Source organism: Tiliqua scincoides, chromosome 2, assembly GCF_035046505.1.
Source record: "Tiliqua scincoides isolate rTilSci1 chromosome 2, rTilSci1.hap2, whole genome shotgun sequence".
Taxonomy (NCBI): Eukaryota; Metazoa; Chordata; class Lepidosauria; order Squamata; family Scincidae; genus Tiliqua; species Tiliqua scincoides.
The window spans coordinates 227624035-227645308 of NC_089822.1; the positions used below are offsets into that span (position 1 = coordinate 227624035).

The 21274-nt window shown below is 43.9% G+C and overlaps 1 protein-coding gene across 2 annotated transcripts in view; it reads right to left on the reverse strand.

The window, feature by feature from the left end:
• IRAK2 (interleukin 1 receptor associated kinase 2) overlaps positions 1–20030 on the reverse strand; it is a 28839-nt gene extending 8809 nt beyond the window's left edge. For both annotated transcript variants that reach the window (XM_066618140.1, XM_066618141.1), the window contains exons 1-8: positions 19791–20030; positions 17024–17203; positions 6979–7116; positions 5053–5162; positions 3167–3361; positions 2353–2399; positions 1662–1776; positions 538–647 (exon numbers count right to left, since the gene is read on the reverse strand). In XM_066618140.1, the coding sequence (XP_066474237.1) occupies positions 538–647; positions 1662–1776; positions 2353–2399; positions 3167–3361; positions 5053–5162; positions 6979–7116; positions 17024–17203; positions 19791–19971 (1076 nt within the window). In that variant the 5' untranslated portion in view covers positions 19972–20030. The remainder of the gene's footprint in view (positions 1–537; positions 648–1661; positions 1777–2352; positions 2400–3166; positions 3362–5052; positions 5163–6978; positions 7117–17023; positions 17204–19790) is intronic.
• Positions 20031–21274: the final 1244 nt, after the last annotated feature.

The following is a 21274-nucleotide window of genomic DNA, read 5'->3' on the forward strand; positions in this document are numbered from 1 at the left end:
CCATGCATGTTTTCTGGTTCAGAGAATTTTGCATCCTGATAAACTGTTGCATGTTTGATTTCAAATCCAGACAATGGAAAGTAGCATTTCAAATTAGCTGAAGCGAACAGCAAATTCGAACCAATGCTCAAAGATTTATTAAAAACCAAAATCAAAACTCTCCCCAGCACTTTTGAAACTTACTAATTAGACTCTTATAATAAAAGCTATCATTACATTGTTGGCAACCTTCAGTCTCGAAAGACTATGGTATCGCGCTCTGAAATGCTATCATAAGAAGCTTAATAATGGCAATAAAAAGCAAAAGACACTGTAGTAATGAATATTTCTGCCCAAATCTGTAGTCATCCATCCTTCTACCTTAGCATTTAGCAGAAAAGTAAAACAGAAACAATTCTACTTCTGTCTCAAGTTATTTTAAACTCGCAACAATTAATTTAATTCAAATTTGATGGGTTTAAAATTTTCACTGGTTTACTGAAAAAAAAATTGAACTGGAGTAAAGAAGAGAATTAAGTTTTAAAGTCAGTGCTTCACCTTTTCACATTTCCATGGATAATTCCAAACTGATGTAAGTGTTGAATAGCTTGAATAAGTCTGAGAGAGATTTGGATGCGTTTCTCCCACGTTAGTGGTTCAGAGCCACCCTGCAGAAGTTAAAAAAAAAAAAGGCTTTATATTCTTTCAAAGATTGCCTGACCATTGAAGCACCTATCTCTGCTACAGTAAACAACAAACTGGGAAGACTGTGTCTGAAAAGGCAGGCAAAAAGATGTTTTGTACATAAGTGACACATATACTTGTAAATCAAGCTGGGAAAACATTTGGTGAAAGCCTTTGCAAAGAGGCCACAACAGCCTTTTATCCAAATAGCTTAATATCATTCACTCCATCAATATCCCACTCTGTCCTAGAGTCTCTGAGCAGTTTACATAAAATATTTAAAATCAGGAAATGAAAGTAGGAAACTTCTCCCCAAAGACGAACTTCCTCGTTATGAGAATGGGAATGCAACTTCGCAGTAACCCTTCTTCCTCTGGTTAGTAACTAGGACAAGAGTCATCTCCCCCCTTCACCTCTGCAGCCATAAGTTATCAGCTGATCAAACACTACAGCAGACTTAGGGTGAAGTAGGCTTCTCCATAAGGATGTTCTTTATCCTCTCTCACAACATCAGAACCTGGGGACATCCACTAAAATTGAGTGTCAGGAGTGTATGTGAAACCTCCTGGTTTTAGAAGTAGGCTAACTCAGAATGCCAGATGCAAGGGATCAGGAACAGGCTGCAGGTATCTTGTTGTCTTGTGTGCTCCCTGAGTCATCTGGTGGGCCTCTGTGCTGGACTAGATGGGCCTTTGGCCTAACCCAGCAGGGCTCTTCTTATGTTCTTATTAGCAGCTCTGGGTACTCTGGCTAGTGGCTATAGACAGGCTGTTCTCATCCTTGCTGTTGGCTCTGTTGAGAGGAGAAGACTCCTGAGAAGCCTATCACCTTTTGGCCAATATGTCATTCCCCTTAGCTCTGCAACTGCAGACTAACATTAGAACAGTACATGACAATGTATTAGAGTAAACTACTTTAGTAGTTTACACAACTACTTTTAATGCAATGTTTTGTTAGTTTCTGACACTATAAGCAACAATATTCAAACTTTTGCTTACCTGACACTGTAGTCTATCCATCAATGATCCATTAGGCATATATGGGTATATCAGGCAATGAAATCCATTTTCTACAGAGAAGCCTAGCAGCCGTAGAATATTATGGTGACAACACCTAAAGGGCATTGTGTGTGTGTGTGTGGGGGGGGGGGGAGAAATAAATACACAACTTAAATTCTACTAGATCATCACATCTTAAATGGAGGCATTTCAGCAATTACAATTAGCGTCAGCTCCACAACCTCGCAAATTATCACAGCTATTATGAGAGCACCAATTCTAGGATTTTTCAGATGCTACTCTTCCCTCTGCACATGGGAAATGCCTTCCCATATCTCAACAACCAAATCAAGAGATTCTTCCCTGGATATTGAACTTACAAAGGGAATGGGAAAAGTATTTTCCCCTTTGAATTGCAGACAAAAGAAATGCCAGCCTGTTTACCCTTCTATCTCACTCAGTGGTACATTTTCTATATGTACAAAACATCCAGCAACTGCAGGGCATATTGCCTCTTGCTCCTTAGAAATGCATGTCAGTAAAATCCAAACATGGGACATGCTTACCTGACAATTAGTCCCATTGAATAGAATGAGTTTACTTCTGAGTAAATATGTATAGAATGACTCTGTGAGTTAAAGCTGGCTATTTGTATTGGTTTCCTGCTGCACCACCAACTTCTACTACTTACCGAAAGCAGATCTGAACTTCTGTATGAAAAAATCTTTGCGTCTCATTCTGGTATAAAAATATAAAAAGATAATACATTTAACAACTTGTCTTAAAGGTCAACCTCATTTAAACATAAGCAGACAATATATTCCAACATATGATACATTCACTGATTTGGCTTTAAACAAGTGGTTACAATTATCTAGCACTCATTTTAGCCTAATCCTTAAAATATTGAATTAAGCATGGTGCCAATATAGCTGGTACTTTAAATCTGCCATGTTTTAACAATCAATACATCACTCTTCAATGCACAGGCACACTGTATTCCCATACACTGTGCCTTGCCATAGCTGCCTCTCACACAGCTCTTAATAACTAAAAGTTATTTAGTTTGCTTCTAGCTTGGGGTGGGTGAACCCCATCAGTTCTAGTATAAACTGGTGGACCCAGTTTGAGTTTTTCTAGATATCCAGCTACAATTGGAAAGTTCAGAGTTCTAGACTTGGGTGCCTTTGCTAGGTTTGGGCTGACACACAGTCTAGGGTTTCTGGTGGTAGCAGAAGCAGCAATAATACGTTTAGTCCAAACCTAACAAAGCCAGGCACACGGGGAAGGAGATACGACCATTCCAGACCATTTCCTGAATTTAGAAGATCACCCTCCCAGGATTCTTTTTCCACATCCAAGGGGGTTGAAAATGGAAGTGGCAGTCTCAAATAATTCATTTTTATGAAATTATGTGGGACCCATATTTCTAACCAGCAGCTCATAAACTTTTCTAACTTATCACTTCTGCTAAATGAACAACTTTAAAGAAGAAAGATACTCACATCTTTTAGCTTTTTAACAACATACAGGTTGCCATGCCTCCGACCTTTGTAAACATCAGCAAAGCTGCCTTCGCTAATTCGGTTCTCTTCACTGAAGCCACTGGTGGCAGTTTCAACTTCACTCTGGGCCCACAAAAGGCTGGTGCTGGGTAGGTTAGGAAGGGTTTCCTGATGAGGAACAGAAGAACTGCAGGGCTAGGGATGTCAAAGAAAAGACATTGCAAGATTACTCCAGGGAACAAGATCACTGAACATCTGAAATGTTACTTTCCTAATCAGGCTACAGAACACAATTTCAATTTTTATAGATAAAAGACCCCATGGTGCACAATTCTAAGTTTTTAAAATTTCCTTGGTTGAACCATCATGAGAGGCCTGTAGGTAGTAGCATTGCTGGAGGGGGTGCAGGCCACACCGGGTGACACGCATAGGGGGTGACACCACTACTGGCCAAAATTTTTAAAATCTTGTTATTTTTGAATAATACCATCATGTTATCTATCATTTGATGCGCAATTTCATGCAGAACGCAATGAAACAAACCACATTGAAATATATCTATTCTATCAAAGGTAATAGCAAAAAATCCAGTCTGGCTGAGGCAATGGTGCAACCACGCCCACCACCTGGGACACTGTCCTGCCTGCTGCATGGGAGGAGGTCCATCATGGGCATGACACACTGGTCTCCCGCATCGGGCGACGCAAACCCTTATGACGCCACTGCCTGTAGGGAAACGACACCACTTGGAACTGCAAATGTTGCTTAACCTGTTACCTGGTCAGAAGGAATTAGACAAAAATATATTGTAGATTTGATTTTTTTATAGTTCTTGTCTTGTGAATAAAAGCTTTGTCTGAGCTTCTAAACAAAATATTTGCTAGCTATTGTCCATAAAACATGCTAAGACGTGTCAGAGACTGTGAGAGAACAGGGGGGAGAATATCATGTCCTACGAAGGACAGAGTTACATTATTTCCTCTGACACTCCAAAAAGCTACTTCTTGTATACAGACTAGGATTGTGCAGTTGGGGAGAACTGACCTATATCCTTCTGTGCTAGTAAACCTTGTCAGTCTGGTTTTTGTGGTTTATTGCTGCAACCTTGCTGCAAAAGAGTTTGAAAATCTGACAGGAAATGTTGCTAAGTTCTCAAGCGTGAGAACTTCAAAGGCTGTCCTTCAAACATGGCTTTATATAATATATGGAATCGAAAGTGGCTTGGAGTATCCTTGCAGGCTGGTGCAAGATAGGAAGGAAGTAACTGAAATGACTACTAAAATTATTACTAGTTGGGGAAAAAACCATAGCTCAGTGTTAGAGCCCATGCATTGTATGCAGAAGGCTTCAGATTCAATCCCTGACATTTTCAAGTAGTGTAGGGAAAAACCCTTGTCTGAAAACTTTGCAGTCACAGGCTGCAGTCCTAACCACACTTTCCTGAGAGTAAGCCCCATTGAACAAAATAGGACTTACTTCTGAGTAGACCTGGTTGGGGTTGTGCCCACAGTGTAACTCCTGAGCTAGACTGACTGTTGTTCTGGTTCAGTATAAGACAGCTGCATACATTCCTATGACCAAGTAGACTCAGTACAACCACTTTGCACTTTGAAAATTACCAAGTACCTTTGTACACACTATGTGGCAGCAAATGAAGGCATGCCACTTAATGTGCACTTCACAAGAACCCATAACCAATCCCAACTCCCTCCTGAGCGCACATCCAGGTGTTTACAAATATTACATGTATGACAAAAATGCAAATATGCTTTGGCTCCTACAGAGCCCTTGTAAATTACAATATTGCAAATTTACACTTTGCAGATTTACTTTTGTAGCAAAATGCTACAAGTGGTAATTTTCTCGCTTCCTTAGCACATGTTCACCTTTACACTAGATAAACCAGGTGGATCCGACTGCAAAGAATGCGGAAGGTCCAATGAAGTGGGTAGTGGAGATAACGCAAGCATGTCCGGGGCTACTTTTGAAACAGGATCTGAAAAAGACGAACAGTGGAAATGACATGCATTAAGGGGAGGCTGAGGGCCTCACAGGAAGGAGGATTTTTGTTTCGCTCCGAACATCTGTGCCCAGTGAAGAATGCACACTCAGAAATTCTACATTTTAAATGAGGAGTTCCAATAAAAGAACAAACTTACCTGTTCTCTCTCACAGACTGAACCTATGCATGCTTACGTGGAAGTTCACTGAGTTTAAGTGAAGCTTCCCCCAAGTAAACACATTGAAGCATACCCTCTCCCTCTTATTCTATAGCTACCAATAATAGCTACCAATAATCTGTTCATTTTCATAGCACTTCAAGCATGCAGATTAGGGGGAAAACCCATACAAACAAATTCTAGGTCATATAAACCAATGCACGGTTGCTTAGCTATTTGACCTCTGAAACACACAGAGCTGATCCTTCAAAAGCCAATTTGTAGTTTAATTTTAAAAACTTAAACTGATTGCGGGATAAATCTTTGCGGACTACATTCCATGTAAGGGGTGTCCGAACCTTGGCCAGGGGGCCATTTGCCTTAGGGATACCCAATTCTGCCCGCAAGGAGCTCCCAGTCGCCAATGAGCCTCTGGCCCTCCGGACACTTGCTGGAGCCCATGCTGGCCCAAGGCAACAGCTGTCTGCATGAGGGCTGACCGTTCAACCTCTCACATGAGCTGTGGGTCAAAGGCTCCCTCCACTGCTTGCTGTTTCATGTCTGTGAAGTGGCAGCAAAGGAAAGACCGGCCTTGCTTTGTGCAAGGCCTGTTATAGGCCTTGAGCTACTGCAAGACCTTCATTCATTCATATAAGTTCCATCTCTATATTCATTTATGTAAATTTATGTAAATTTTAAATGCAAATTAATTCTTTTCTCCTGGCCTCCAACACAGTGTCAGAGAGATAATGTGGCCCTCCTGCCAAAACGTTTGGACACCCTGTTCCATGTCATGCATCTAGTGAGGTAGATTGTAGGCCACAAAAACATAACACTACCACAAGTTTGTTCATCTTAAAGCAGCCCCTAGACTCTTTGTTGCTTTGCTGTTACAAACTAATGCAGCTATGGAACTTTTAAAAACTTGAGTACAAAAGTACTGGCATTAAAATAGCAAAACATTAGTGTAATGCAGTTGATAATGGCACATCAACTGCCATTATGATGAATGGCACATAAATGTATAAGTGGACAGTCACTCTTCAATAACCACAGAAACAGGGTATGATCCTTTCCTGGCCATTGTGCATACTGTATACATTTCTAGTTAAATGACCACTTTGATTTCCCAACCTGCTGCTTTCCATGCTGTATTTTAGTACAGTAGTTCCCTGTAGTTGTGCTTTTGTTCATTGTGCTTGCTGCCTTGGCCTGCACTAGGCAGGAAAGATAGGGTAAAAAAGCTGTGAAATAATCAAAACACATACCGATTTCAGGAAAATCTAATGTGGCAGAATCTAAGAATCTAAATGTGGCATTTGATTCTCACACTCGATGGGCATTTATATTGCCATTTAAACTCAGATCCTTTGTGTAAGATGATCGGGTAACAGAAGCTTTTAGTTAAAGAAGAGACACCTCTTAATAAAGCATTTAGCTGAATTAGCAGTTTGGCCCTAAGTGAACAGTCAGTTTGTGAGATCACTCAGATTCTTGTCAAAAGGAAAAACTTTAGGAAATACCACACTTGGGAAACAAGACATTGCATACATGTGGTTAAAACCAACCAAGAGTCACTTCTCTTTTAGAGGGTATTGAAGCAGAACTATGTGCTTTAAAAAAGAAAAATCCTAAGGGCTGACAGCATAATACCTGAGGAGGCAGAGCCAGACGATGCTGGTGTTTCCCTCCCACTTGCTTCAGCTTCATTTTTGTTTCCGGCTGGATGTAAGTCTACATTCTCCTGCTGAGGAGCCCTGTCAGGATCACTCACGAATGAGAGCGATTTCCCTGTAAATCCAAAACAACAAACTTGAGTAGAGTAATACATATTTCATATGCGTAGGGTCAGGATGATGGGATATGGCTCCTACCATACAAAGCTACCTTGTACAAAACTAGACCATGGATCCATCTGGTCCAGTCTCGATCTACATCAGCTGGCAGTGGCTCTCCAGGAGCTTGTTGGGCTCTTCTTCAGCCCTACTTGGAGAAGAGGCTTTAACCAGAGGACTGGAAATATGATTTAAACAGGTTCAAAGAGAAGCCAACCTGGAGCCCCAGTGTCTCAAAAAGTGATCCTATATTCCCTTTAATCATTGGGGCAGAGGCTGATGTTTCTTCATGCCCCAGGCAAGTTATTCAAAGCATAAGGAGCAGCAAGAAAGAAAGTGCAGGGTGAGCAGGAGACCTTCTGGTGAAAGAGATAGAAGACTGGAGGTCACAGGCACGAGCCACTTCAGAAATGTCAGGCTCTCAAATGCATTTGACCTGGCAACCCTAGAACTGTACATACATTTGAACAAAACAAAACAGGTAACGAAGATAAAGAATTTCCCCCATCTACTGTCCATATGGCTGATTTTATTTTACCTACTAAGATACTGAGTTTTACCCAAGAGTAAGAGAGAAATATTTATTTTACCAGAGAGTAAGGTAAACACAAAAATACTTATTCTGGGGGCCAAGCTACATATTACTTTGGAACCAATGGAAATTTTTTTTTTTTCTCAGAGCAAATAAAGTACTCTGGCCCCCAATCCACATCAGCACCACAATGTGGGGGCAGGATTAAAGTTGGTATACCTCCCACTATGGTCCCAAACCAAACTAAGAACCCCTGCACTTGCAATTTACAGAAAAAAATAATTAAGCACACCAGTGCCAATGATGCAACTCCAGTCACATATAGTTTGGTTTTATGCACTCAGTCACATATAAACAATCACATCTATAACAATTAGTCATGCACACAGGCATTTGTATGTTATCCTATCCCCCAAAGCAATCAACGTTTCATTCACTCATCCAGGCTCTCTTTCTAGCAGTACCGTGCTGGAAGGGCACTATGAAGGGCCATTGCAATGGAGGAACTGCTAAGGGCAACAAAGGGAAGAAAGAATCCCAGTTTCATCTCTTTCAGGAACCGCAGTTAGACTCTGTTGTTTTTTCCACACCTAAAATAACTGCCGTGGTTTATCATAAAATAAGACCAGCATAGGATCAAAGCACAGAGGGTCCAAAGAGATTAAGGTTACATGATCAGACTAAAGGTGATCAAAGATTGATTTGGCCAACTAGTTTATGCAAATGATTGATGGCTTTTTTCCATTTCTGGGTCACCAGCTGCCCTGGCTGACAAGGCTTCTGTATGTTGCATAAAAGGGGGAATTTCAGCAAATTCCAGTGGTGATGTCATTGCTGCAAGCTAAGGGAAAACACCACTTCACATGAGCATTTCCACTTGCAATTTTTCCAGAATGGACTTGATTCATTCACATTTAAATCCAAGGAATACTGCAGTTCCCACATAACATTCAACCATTATTGTTCATTTCAAACATCATCCTTGAGCATGAGACAGGACATTAGAAACCAGGGCCTCCAGGGAGAAGCCAGGGAGAGGAATTTTATCAGGGGGTACAAAGTTTCTTTTGGGCCCCTTCTCAAAGGGGGAGGGGTGAAACAGAGTGTGGGGAGGGTGGTGATGGGGCGGGAGTGAAACAGGGTCAGGGGTAGCAACAGCTGGTCTACGGGGCTTCCCAACATGGAGCCCACATCTACCTGCCCATGTGGCATCAGCAGCTAGCTACAGTAATACAGAAAACCAAACACAACCTTAAATCTCTCTAAAATCTTTTAAATATAGAAAATCATTACAGAAAATTAACATCATCATATTTAGGCTCACACTAGAATGGAAAGTGTCCTGTGTGTACCAAAACTTACTTCTGCAACAGCTGTAGTCCTACAGCTGTGTCCCTGAGCTCCTATATGGTATGGCACTCCCTCATGGTAAGCAGATCCATAAGCCAAACAGCTACTATAGAAGGCTAGTTTCCTCCCAGATTTGGCACTGTGTTAAGGAGTGTCATGTATGCATTCCTCAACCCCATGCATATGTCTTGAGGCAGCAGCCACCACCATGCACTTGGTAGCACCCCCAGCTTCCTGCACAGGTCTGGGTGAGATAAGAAAATGTAAGATGCCAGGAAATTTTTGTGGGGTAAGGGTAAGTCTTGCCTCACAAACCTTATAGAATTCTTTGAAAAGGTCAACAGGCATGTGGATGCGGGAGAACCCATGGACATTATATATCTGGACTTTCAGAAGGCGTTCAACACGGTCCCTCACCAAAAGCTACTGAAAAAACTCCACAGTCAGGGAATTAGAGGACAGGTCCTCTCATGGATTGAGAACTGAAAAGCAGTGTGCCCCAAGGATCTGTCCTGGGACTGGTGCTTTTCAACCTCTTCATAAATGACCTGGAGACAGGGTTGAGCAGCGAGGTTGCAAAGTTTGCGGACAACACCAAACTTTTCCAAGTGGTGAAGACCAGAAGTGATTGTGAGGAGCTCCAGAAGGATCTCTCCAGACTGGCAGAATGGGCAGCAAAATGGCAGATGCGCTTCAATGTCAGTAAGTGTAAAGTCATGCACACTGGGGCAAAAAATCAAAACTTTAGATATAGGCTGATGGGTTCTGAGCTGTCTGTGACAGATCAGGAGAGAGATCTTGGGGTGGTGATGGACAGGTTGATGAAAGTGTCGACCCAATGTGCGGCGGCAGTGAAGAAGGCCAATTCTATGCTTGGGATCATTAGGAAAGGTATCGAGAACAAAACGGCTAATATTATAATGCTGTTGTACAAATCTATGGTAAGGCCACACCTGGAGTATTGTGTCCAGTTCTGGTCACCGCATCTCAAAAAGGACATAGTGGAAATGGAAAAGGTGCAAAAGAGAGCAACTAAGATGATTACGTGGCTGGGGCACCTTCCTTATGAGGAAAGGCTACGGCGTTTGGGCCTCTTTAGCCTAGAGAAGAGACACCTGAGGGGGGACATGATTGAGACATACAAAATTATGCAGGGGATGGACAGAGTGGATAGGGAGATGCTCTTTACACTCTCACATAACACCAGAACCAGGGGACATCCACTAAAATTGAGTGTTGGGAGAGTTAGAACAGACAAAAGAAAATATTTCTTTACTCAGCGTGTGGTCGGTCTGTGGAACTCCTTGCCACAGGATGTGGTGATGGCGACTGGCCTGGACGCCTTTAAAAGGGGATTGGACAAGTTTCTGGAGGAAAAATCCATTACGGGGTACAAGCCATGATGTGTATGCACAACCTCCTGATTTTTGAAATGGGCTAAGTCAGAATGCCAGATGCAAGGGAGGGCACCAGAATGAGGTCTCTTGTTATCTGGTGTGCTCCCTGGGGCATTTGGTGGGCCACTGTGAGATACAGGAAGCTGGACTAGACGGGCCTATGGCCTGATCCAGTGGGGCTGTTCTTATGTGCCCTTCTTTGGCTCCTGGCCCCCCTTTTTGACCCTGAACCCAGGTACAAATTACCCCCTCTACCACCCTCTCATGGGTCTTGTTAGAAACATCCCTTAGTGAAAAGGCACCCGCAGCTACAGCTCAGGAGCTAGCGTTTTAAGAATAAGGAGTTACTTGCAATAGTTAAGTGATAAGAAGAACAAGGACTCCCACACATTTTTCTTCTGGTCTAGACACACACGAGGAACATTTTGATCCATGAAGGAGGAAAACCCAGCTCAGCTGAACCATTCAACTAACTGAATTCCCCTTGAGAAACAATAATAGTAGTAAGTCTCCCAAGTCTTTAGGCCAGAGTTTCTCAAACTTTGGGTCAGGGCCCACTGGGTGGATCGTGAGCCAATTTCAGGTGGGTCTTTACTGTCTCTAAAGGAAAAAATAGCTAGCAACTACAGGTACTGTACTTATAATATTGTCAGTCTTTTGGAACTGAACCCAGAATCCTAAAACTGGAGTAGTAATATTCTGTGCTATTTCAAGAGAGTGCGTCAAAGAGGGTTTAGTGTGTCTTTCTATATGTTCAAGGCCAGGGGTGTCCAAAGTTTTTGGCAGGAGGGCCACATCAACTCTCTGACACTGTGTTGGGGGCCAGGGGGAAAGAAAGAATTAATTTACATTTAAAATTTGAATAAATTTACATAAATGAATATATTAAAGATGAACTTCTATGAATGAATGAAGGTCTTGCAATAGCTCAAGGCCTATAAAGGCCTTGCATAAAGCAAGGCTGGCCTTTCCTTTGCTGCCGCTACTGCATCACAGATGTGAAACAGCAAGCAGTGGAGGAAGCCCTCATCCCGCAGCTCATGCAAGAGGTCAAACAGTCGCCCTCACACTGAGAGCAGTTGCGTCGGGCCAGTGTGGGCTCCAACAAATCTCCAGAGGGCCAGAGGCTCATTTTAGACTAGGGGCTCCCTGAGGGCCGCACTGAGAGGCCTCTAGGGCCACTTGTGGCCCCAGGGCCGGGGTTTGGGCACCCTTGTTCTAGGCAATTGCTCTTGTCTGGACAATACTTGAAGTGCTATTGTGTGTGCCTGGAGGCAAAAATAGCAACACTGGTGTAGCTGTTGTCATACTGTATGAAACTAATGCCTGAATTCCTTGCATCTACTGTTAAAAATCTGGTGAACAAATTCCACAACACTGAAGGGATATGCAACCTAGCTGAGAAGAAACAAATACTTATCCATGGCACAATCCCTGTCCTAAGCTCAAAAGGAAAGGGATGGTCAGGTAAGAATAATCAGTCCCAAACCTAGTTCTAGGACAGCATTTCTCAACCACATGTGTACCACCTGTGGTACCTAAGCTGCTGTCCAGGGGCATGTGAAGCTGATCCTCCTCCCAAAGCTCCACCTCCTCTGCCCGATCTGATTTTGGCTAGAGGATCAGATTCTGACTCAGGCAGGCGCCTTCACACCAGGTGATTGATGACAATCCAGCCAAAAATTGGATCGGGCTCTGGTGAGGTGCCAGCTGGTAAGAGCAGGAAAGATTCCCGCCTTGCACAGGATCTTCCATGTGGTGGGACTCATTGGTGTCGCTAGGGGGGTGCGGGAGGTGCAGGCCGCACTGGGTGATGAGCAACGGGGGGCTGACACACACTGGGGGATGACGCGCTAAAATCGCAGTTTTAGGAGCAACCCATCATGCCATATACCATTGGATGCAGAATGTCAAAAAAACCCAAGAAGGTCCCTCCCTCCCAGCTGCGAGTGTATTGAGCCCTATGGAAAGCGAAACTAACCCACGCGGCCACGTTTACTCATGAGTAGGCAAACCTGCCTTAGTCCGTCAGAAAGGGCAGGCTGAGAGGAATCCAACAACGTCAGAATGGTCCTGATCCAATGAATGCAGCTCCCCAAAAACACCTGAGAGGGAGGTCCCTCCCTCCAAGCTGCGAATATATTGAGCCCTATGGAAAGCGAAACTAAGCCACAGGGTTGTGTTTACTCAGGGTTGCGAGTAGGCAGACATGCCTTGGCTTGTGATCAGGCCAGGCAAAGGGGAATGTGAGGACACCACTATGGTCCCGATCCAATGGAACTGGAGCTCAACAAATGCTCCAGAAGGCAGCCTCCCTATAAAGGACAAAAAAGAGAGGCTTGAACTGGTAAGGGGAATGTTTTCTATTTTGCACTTGTAAAACCGTGTTAGTTCTGTTAGTGACTCATAGTGATTAATAAAAAACACTAAATTGTGCTAAGTTCCATAAAGTTACGCAAATACACTGCAGCCTGACACTGGCTGGAAGGAAACTAAGGCTTGCTTGTGTTGGTGATTGCCTGCACCATCTCAACAGGGGGGTGGGATTCGGCAAACACTCCCTGGGTTTTTTAAAGCAATCCCCTCTGTTGCTACTACACCTGCCCCGTGTGTGTGTGAGTGAGAGAGCGCGCGCAAGAGGGAGAGATCGAGTTGCACCTTGCTGCACGTGTTCTGGCTGCAGAGGTTTTCCCTTCCCCTCTTCAGCCTCTTTGCTGGCTCAGGGGCTCCAGGAATGTTACTGTTCCTTGCAAGGGGAACCTCTTCCAGGGCTATTTCCCTGTCTGGGCGAGGCAGAGCCTTTTTGCAGTGTTTTGGGCTGCCTGGAAAAGGAAGATGCCAGCGCAGGGCAAAGGAGGCAAAGGTGTGCTGACCTTCAGTACCCCCACCCCATTTTTGTTGAGACAAATCCGCAGATAAAAAATCTGTGGATAAATAGGCTGCACCTGTATACAGAAACATGAGCAGAACAGAATAAAACATCCCAAAAGCAACAGAAATAATTTCAAGTTATAGATGCACACAAATCTTCATGAGAGTTATTTTTTCCCCTGAATCCAAATTGCTGGCTTCAAGAGATTTTTTTTTTTTTTAAACGATTACTTCATGCTTTCAGTATTTGGATTACTCAGAAGTGCCAGTAACATTTTGTAGAGGGGGAGGGGAAGGGAAAAAAAAATCAACCTTTGGCTGTCTCGTGAATTCCTTTTCCGAAATCAAGGAGGACCATTCTGTCTACAAAAAGAAACTAGATTCTGAAAATTGGAAAAAGTTCAGTTTTAACGTGGGCTGTCAAGTCACTGTGACAACTCTTATTCTGTTTTGGTACACAACAGCCATTTATTTCAATATTAAAATGTCATACTAAAAATGAAAATATTGACAATTTACAGCTGCACTCTGGCATCACTGAGCTTCATCAACATTGATATTAGTAATCAAGGTACTACAGGGATTAGTCTGGGTTCTCCTATATGTATCTCTTTATTTTGCACTCACTTGGATTCCCCAAACATAGTCAAAGAGAGAAATCAGATCTACTAGTGCAATTCAGTAGTACAACGGACACTTCCAGTCCTAATTCTTGTTCTTCATTGTTAGTCTCTCCCTACTCTGAAATCAATGAATTGTGTCCATTCAGCCTTAAATAGTCAGTAGGAGCTATTGCTACATTAGCTCAGAAGCAAAGAAAAAAGGGTACCCTCACAAAACAATTTTGGCTAGAGCTGTTCTTCCTTCCTTCCTTCCTTTTTTTTTTTTTTTTTTTTACAAAAAAAACTCCCCAAAATAGCTACCATACATGCTGCAAATGACATGTTAACTCAGAATTCATATTAAACAGGACATGACCCTTAAACATGACTTTTCCTTCTTCTCTCACCCTCACACAATGCAATACACCATTGGCATACTGACAACTAACTTACATGGGGGATTCTAGAATGAGCAATAAGAAGAGCATCCATGAAGCTGCACAAAAACAATGAATCACAGTCCATTATTGCGCTAGTTGTACTACTGTTAATTACATTTTGCAATCATCCTTAGCTTTTTGATGGCTGTTTTATGAGCAAACAAGAATATCTCTGCATGCTGAAATATTAATTATTCATTACGGAATAATGAATTCATTAAATGCTGGAATCGCTTTACAGTTTGAGTAAAAATATCAAAAGCATTTCAAAGTTGAAATCAGGGGTGCACAACTCATATCACTCCAATGATCACTTTCACATGTTCAAAAGGGCTACACTGCTACACTAAGGGCATAACAGCATTTTGCTTGAAAACCGTTTTCTGTTAACACTGTTTTTCTTTTATCTTCAAAGTACCCACCCTCTCTATGTCTCACCGCAAGTTTCTTAAAACCTCTCACTGTTAACCATGTTTTTTCAATCCTCCCTCAAGATCTGACTCTCAGCTGTCATCATCTTCTCCTCCTCCACCCATGGGAGAACTGCTCTGTAATTTCATCTCTGTACCTTCTTGTGTTCTCTCAGTTCCTCCCTTCTCCACCCTGAGCTCTGCCTCCTTTTTTGCCGGCCCTTATTTTTCTCTTTCTGAAATTGCTGCTTCCCCCATCACAAACCGCAGTCCCAAACAAGGTCCATCTCCTCTGGCTGGCTTTTGGGAAAAAACAAACAAACAAAAAACACTCTGCTTCCAACTGGAAGCATGGCCAATAAGTAAGTGATTACCTTCCCCCTGCTCTGTTTTTGTTTGTGTCTTGTTGTGAACTTCCACTTCAAGTCTGCCTTATTTTTTCTTGGTCCTTCAGAAGGGACTGATCAGTTAACTCCATAAGAGCTCATACATTTTCAAACCGCAGTCACATCTAATTATCCTAAATAAGGAATTTCTCTGATAAAGCACTGAGGCCACAATGCCAGTTTCAATATATCTGTCTGTGTTTCTTGTACAGCAAAATGGGGTCTCCTTAGAAACAGCAACTGTTACCCTGCACATGCCCGATCTTGTCTGTTCTTGGAAGCTAAGCAGGGTCAGGCCTGGTTAGTACTTGGATGGGAGACCGCCTGGGAATACTGGGTGCTGTAGGCTTATACCATAGTCTTTCAAGACTGAAGGTTGCCAACCAACCAGAAACAGGCTGTCACTGCATCAATATATACCTGTACTCTCAGGGCCAATTATGCAAATTATGTGGCAGATGGCAGGAGAACAGCAGGCTAGGAGCGCCCCTTTGCCCCAGGTCACCATCTTCACTGACTTCTGTGAAGCCAACTGTACAGGGCTCCGTTTAGTGCTGCACATATGAGTGGCTGCACAGCTTAGCAGGAACAACAGACAGCGCACATGGGGCACCTGGGGAGGTTAAGGACAGCATCAAGCAACAGACCCAGTTGGGCCATCCCTGTATATGCTAATAAGTGGAATCTGCACACCACTCCTGACAAAGCAGCAGCAGCTCACAGAAACTACAGCTTAAAACAATGTAAACTGGATGATGGAAGTTTTTCTGTGACACAGGTGAAGTTGGTGGGCTGCAAGCCACCCGTTGAAGATCCTTGTTCTAGAGCAGCGATTTTTAACCTTTTTCATCTCAGGGCACACTGACAAGGCACTAAAATGGTCAAGGTACGCCACCAGGTTTTTGACGATTGTCAAGGCACACCATGCTGCCAGTGGGGGCTCACATCTCCCATTGACCCTATTAATAAATGACCTTCCCCCAAATTCCTGTGGCACACTTGTGGACCACTCGCGGCACACCAGTGTGCCATGGCACAGTGGATGAAAATGGCTGTTTTAGAGTGTCAGGCAGTTGATTTCTAGGAATTCTGGCTGGCCTGTGTTGTTTGCTGTTTGGATTGTGTTGTTTTATTTGACTAATGAGAAGGAGAGAGCTGCCATGTTGACTTTTTGTGCCAGAAATTCTCTAAGATAATGCAATTATCTTTCTGGATATAAAGCAGTGAAGGCTTTATATGATGGTTCAGTCAAGTGGCAGGTAGGTAGAAAGACAGATCTCACATAAGAACACAGAAAGGTTTAGGCACACATAACAAGAGGATCAGACAGTTTTTATTTCAGCATAAATAGAGAGAACTAAATTTCATGTCTGGTTTGACCCCTAAGGTCAGCACCGTGCACACCAGTGAAGAAACTGCAACCCTGTTTTGAGTATTTCCCATGCAGATGGCAAAATTAATACTACAGTGATTCTCAAGCATTTAGCACCGGGACCCATTTTTTAGAATGAGAATTTGTCAGAACTGATCAGAAGTGACATCATCAAGCAAGAAAATTTTAACAATCCTAAGCTGCAATACTATCCACGCTTACCCTGGAGTAAGTCCCATTTATTATCATTGTTAAAAGCCTATATACAGTAGCCTGTTAAAAGTACAGATCTATAACATTTTCCCAAATGAAGTCATATACCATAGTAGCTTCAAGTCTATTATATTTAAAATAAAATATTGAAATGAATGGGGACCCACTTGAAATTGGTTCACGACCCACCTAGTGGGTCCTGACCCACAGTTTGAGAAACACTGCCCTATGAGATTTTTACTGGCTATAGTCTACAGTTCCAGAGGGAAAAGAATAACTACTGTACTCACAATCTGCTATCACTTGGGCTGCCCGGTAGAGCTTCTGGTTCTGCAGAAGATCCAACAGCTGCTGGACAGTTGCAAGCCTCACTCCCCACCACCACATCAGCTCTCTTGTGATACTGATTCCCGTTTTCTCCAGGCATTTGATTTTCCTTAGCTCGGTCTGGTCAGTTATCACGTAAGATGCTAGAAGTCAATCAGAAGAGAGTTTGTTTTGGAACAAGACGCCAAGCAGCACAACCTTAACTTAAGTCCACATGCCCTTCACATCCAAAACATGGCACCTGACTAGTTTTCTTTAATGATTTTTTATCTCACAGAGGTCACCCTTTTGCAGCACACTGAATAGATGTATCTACTTTCATGACTTTATCTGACCCAAAGGAACAGTGTTGGCTCAGTTTACTGGCTTTCTCAATGGGCTGAATCAATTCTGGAGCCAGTGGCACTCAGATTTGAGATGGAGATTTCCATGTAGGCAGCAGTGTCTGTGTAACTGTCATCTGGAAGACTGGAGATGTGCATGAGACAAGTTAGTATTTGGGAATGCCGGAAGCCCCACAATGGGGAGGAGGGCAACACAGGGGACAGAACTAAAGGGGCAGATGAGTGGGGCTGCTGAGGCCTGAGATGTTACCCATGTAGGTTCCCAAAAGGAATAATAGTACTGCCTGTTTTTGTTTTAAAATAACGGTATTGCTTGAGATGAAGCTGTGCAGGGCTTCCCTTTGATCTGCAACTATTCAGCAAGAAGCTTGACACCTATTAGAAGATCTCAAGGAAAACAAGGCTTGGAGAAAGGCACATCCCAGTGCAAGTTCCTTACATGCACTTATGAACCCCATTTACTTCTGTGCGGACTGAAAAAGATGGACAGGAAGCTGTAAAGATTGCTATGGTACCGGAACTTGCACTATTTTGGCTCACTGACGTTTTGGAGCCTATTTGAGCAATCAGTCTTGCTCCATAGTGTCTGGCACTCATTAACAAAATATGAGTACTAATAAGTTATCACAACCAGTCTTGAAAAGAAGACTGTAAGAGTGACTACCACCCTGACATTTCCAAGTCCTGGTTCTTTGCCTATACCAAAGTTAGTTGTTTAAGTGCCTCAACTACCTAAAACCAGAGATTGAACAAACAATTCCCCTCCCATTTTTTAAAATTATCTGTCTGGCATAGGGGACTTCCTTATACCGAATCAGACCATTGGCCTATCTAGCTCAATATTGTTGTCTACCCAGGAATCTTTATCTGTCCTACCTGGACACTGAACCTTGGACTGTTAAGCATGCATGATACTTCACTATGAACTATGCCCCTTCTCCTTTGAAAGAGAAATCCAAGGAAGGGAATATAGTCTTTAGAGCAATTACAGGATTGTAAGATGCCAGGAGTCTAGAATTAGGGATCCCCACAGCAAGGCTTGGATATCTAATTCCCTATGCCACTGGAGCAATCAGCTCATCAATAGGCAATTCTTACTTGCCACAGACAAATAAATAAGCCTGGAAACCCATGCAAATATTGGGAGGTGGGACCACCTCTCCTTCCTTTACCACATCTTTTTCAAGATCCATGCCTGACCTGGGTAATGGCTTTCACAGTGCAGTTGCCCTGATGCAGTGGCCCTTCCCTGAGTCACTGCACTGGTGTAATATCCTTATGAAGCAAACCCTCAATTCCATAATCATCTTCAGCACAGCATGTATGCTGGCCAACCTCACCCATTGACTCACGGGACATGGGGAATGAAAAGGAAAGTCTCCATTTAAAATGTGCTTCCTGATGCACAAGGAGTGAAAATACCTGAACTGCTGACAATCTGCTGTTACAAATAGGTTACACCAGGATTGAATCAGATGAATTCTGACTCACCAAGAAACATTTCTATGACAAATGGAAGCACTGGCAATTGAACAGCAACAGGGCAGGTGATGCTGCCTGTACTGAAATTAAATACAGCTCTTTGTTTATGTACCCCGCCTGCACCTACCACCTGCACAGTTTTGGAATGTGGCCAATGAACCCCATAGTGTTAGAAAAGCACAGTTTGTGATAGGTGTCAATAATAAAATAGCAGAGTTCTTTTTAATTAGTTTTCTGGTAGTGCAATGCGTGTCTACTCAGAAGTAATTCCCACAGAGTTCAATCCCAGGAAAAGTGTGTTACACCCAGAAAGTTACTCCCAGGAAAGCGTGTATAGGTTTACAGCTTGAGTATGTCCAGACATAGTCAGGTGTATCTATTGAGAAGTTCCATTGAATTCAGTGGGACCTACTCCCAGGTAAGCACACACAGGATTTCAGCCCTAGAGTCAGCCACTGTCCCAGTCTCCCACATCCTTTCAAAGCATTCGAGGGGGGCTTTTAGGGCAGTATCAGGTCTCCGTTTACAGATCCTTGTTCCTCCAGCATGGGGGAGAGTAGCAGGGATGGGCACAGCTTTGATTGCCCCCCACGGGAGATGGGACTACATACCCTCTCCCCCACCCCCGACCCTGTCCCAATCCAGTCTGGAGCCCACCCTCCAGCCTCTCGACTGCATGCATAAAAGCGCTGGGAAATCCAAACACGGGTCTCCCAAGTGACGTGTGGATGGGTCCCAGAAAAGTGGCACCGCATCAGACCCCCGACACGCGTTCCCCGCGCTTTCTCCTTCTCCTCCAGAGACGGTGCTGGTGCCCGGGATGAGGACGGCCCGGCGGCGCCCCTCTCCACCGCGCCCAGCCCGCCCGCCCGCCCGCCAGCCAGCAAGCAGAAGCGCAGCTCACCGAAGCGCATCCAGTCGTAGTCGCTGAGACAGTCCATCTTCTGGCAAAAGTCCTCCAGCACGCAGGCGGGCAGGCTGTAGAGGTAGGCAGAGCTCGGGGCAGGCAGCGAGGGCGGCTGCTGCGATGCCATGTCCTGCTGCCGCCGCGGGGGAGTCTCCCTCGCTCCTTCTCCCTTGGCCATCAGTCAGCAAGCCTGCGCCGCCCTGCGATCGCGCCTCCCTCTCTCCAGTGCGGCAGCGGCAGCCCACCTGGGGCTCCCTCCCAGCGCCGAGCAGCTCCTTCCTGCCTCCGTGACGTCATTCCCCACAGCTGCCGCAGGCTTCCTCTTTCCCTCCCGGTGCTCTCCCCACCGCTGACCCAGCAGGGTTCACAAGAGGGGAGTTTTCATGCAAAAGTCTAGCAAGAGCTGCAGTGCAGGCAGTGGGGCTGGAAATGACATCTGGCTGCCTCCCTGGACACTTCTGTGCCCTCTCACTGACACACACACGATCTTTATTATTTACTGGACTTGTAATCCATCTTTCTCCCCAAAGGGCGCCCAAGGCGGCTAACAGCACTTAAAAACCATAAAATGCATTAAAAATACATGAAATTATAAAATACAACAGTGATTTTCACTCTTTTTCACCTCATGGCACACTGACAAGGCCACTAAAATTGTCAAGGCGCACCATCAGGTTTTTTACAATTGACAAGGTACACCATGCTGCCAGTGGAAGGCTCACATGCCCATTGGCCCTCCTAATAAATGACCTTCCCCTGAATTCCACTGGCACACCAGTGTGCCACAGCACAGTAATTGAAAATGGCTGAAACACAGTAATAAAATAGTAAAACAGCAAGGCCAGCAGCATTATAATATATATTATAAATTAATTAAACACACAATATTGTATTATATATTAGCTAATACACACAATATTATATTGTATTTTGTTAGCAAACACACACACACAAAATTATATTATATTAGCTAAATCGAATTGGCCTTTTTAGCCACACTAGACACTGTTCCAGAACCACCATTCAGAGTGCGATACCATAGTCTTCCGAGACGGAAGGTTGCCAACAACAGCATATATTAGCTAATATATACACACAATATTGTATTATATATTAGCTAATACACTTGTTGTTGGCAACCTTCAGTCTCGAAAGATTATGGTATCGCACTCTGGATGGTGGTTCTGGCACAGCGTCTAGTGTGGCTGAAAAGGCCGATTCGGGAGTGACAATCCCTTCCACACTGGGAGCAAGTATAGTGTGTCCCTGGTCTGTCTCCCTGGCTGTGGGCCTTCCTTATTTGCCTCTTTGCCTCGGTCTGTTGGCCAAGTGTTTCTTCAAACTGGGAAAGGCCATGCTGCACAGCCTGCCTCCAAGCAGGCCACTCAGAGGCCAGGATTTCCCACCTGTTGAGGTCCACTCCTAAGCGCATGTGGAATGTGTTCAGTTTCCTCTCCTGTTGTGAGCGAAGAGTCTATGAC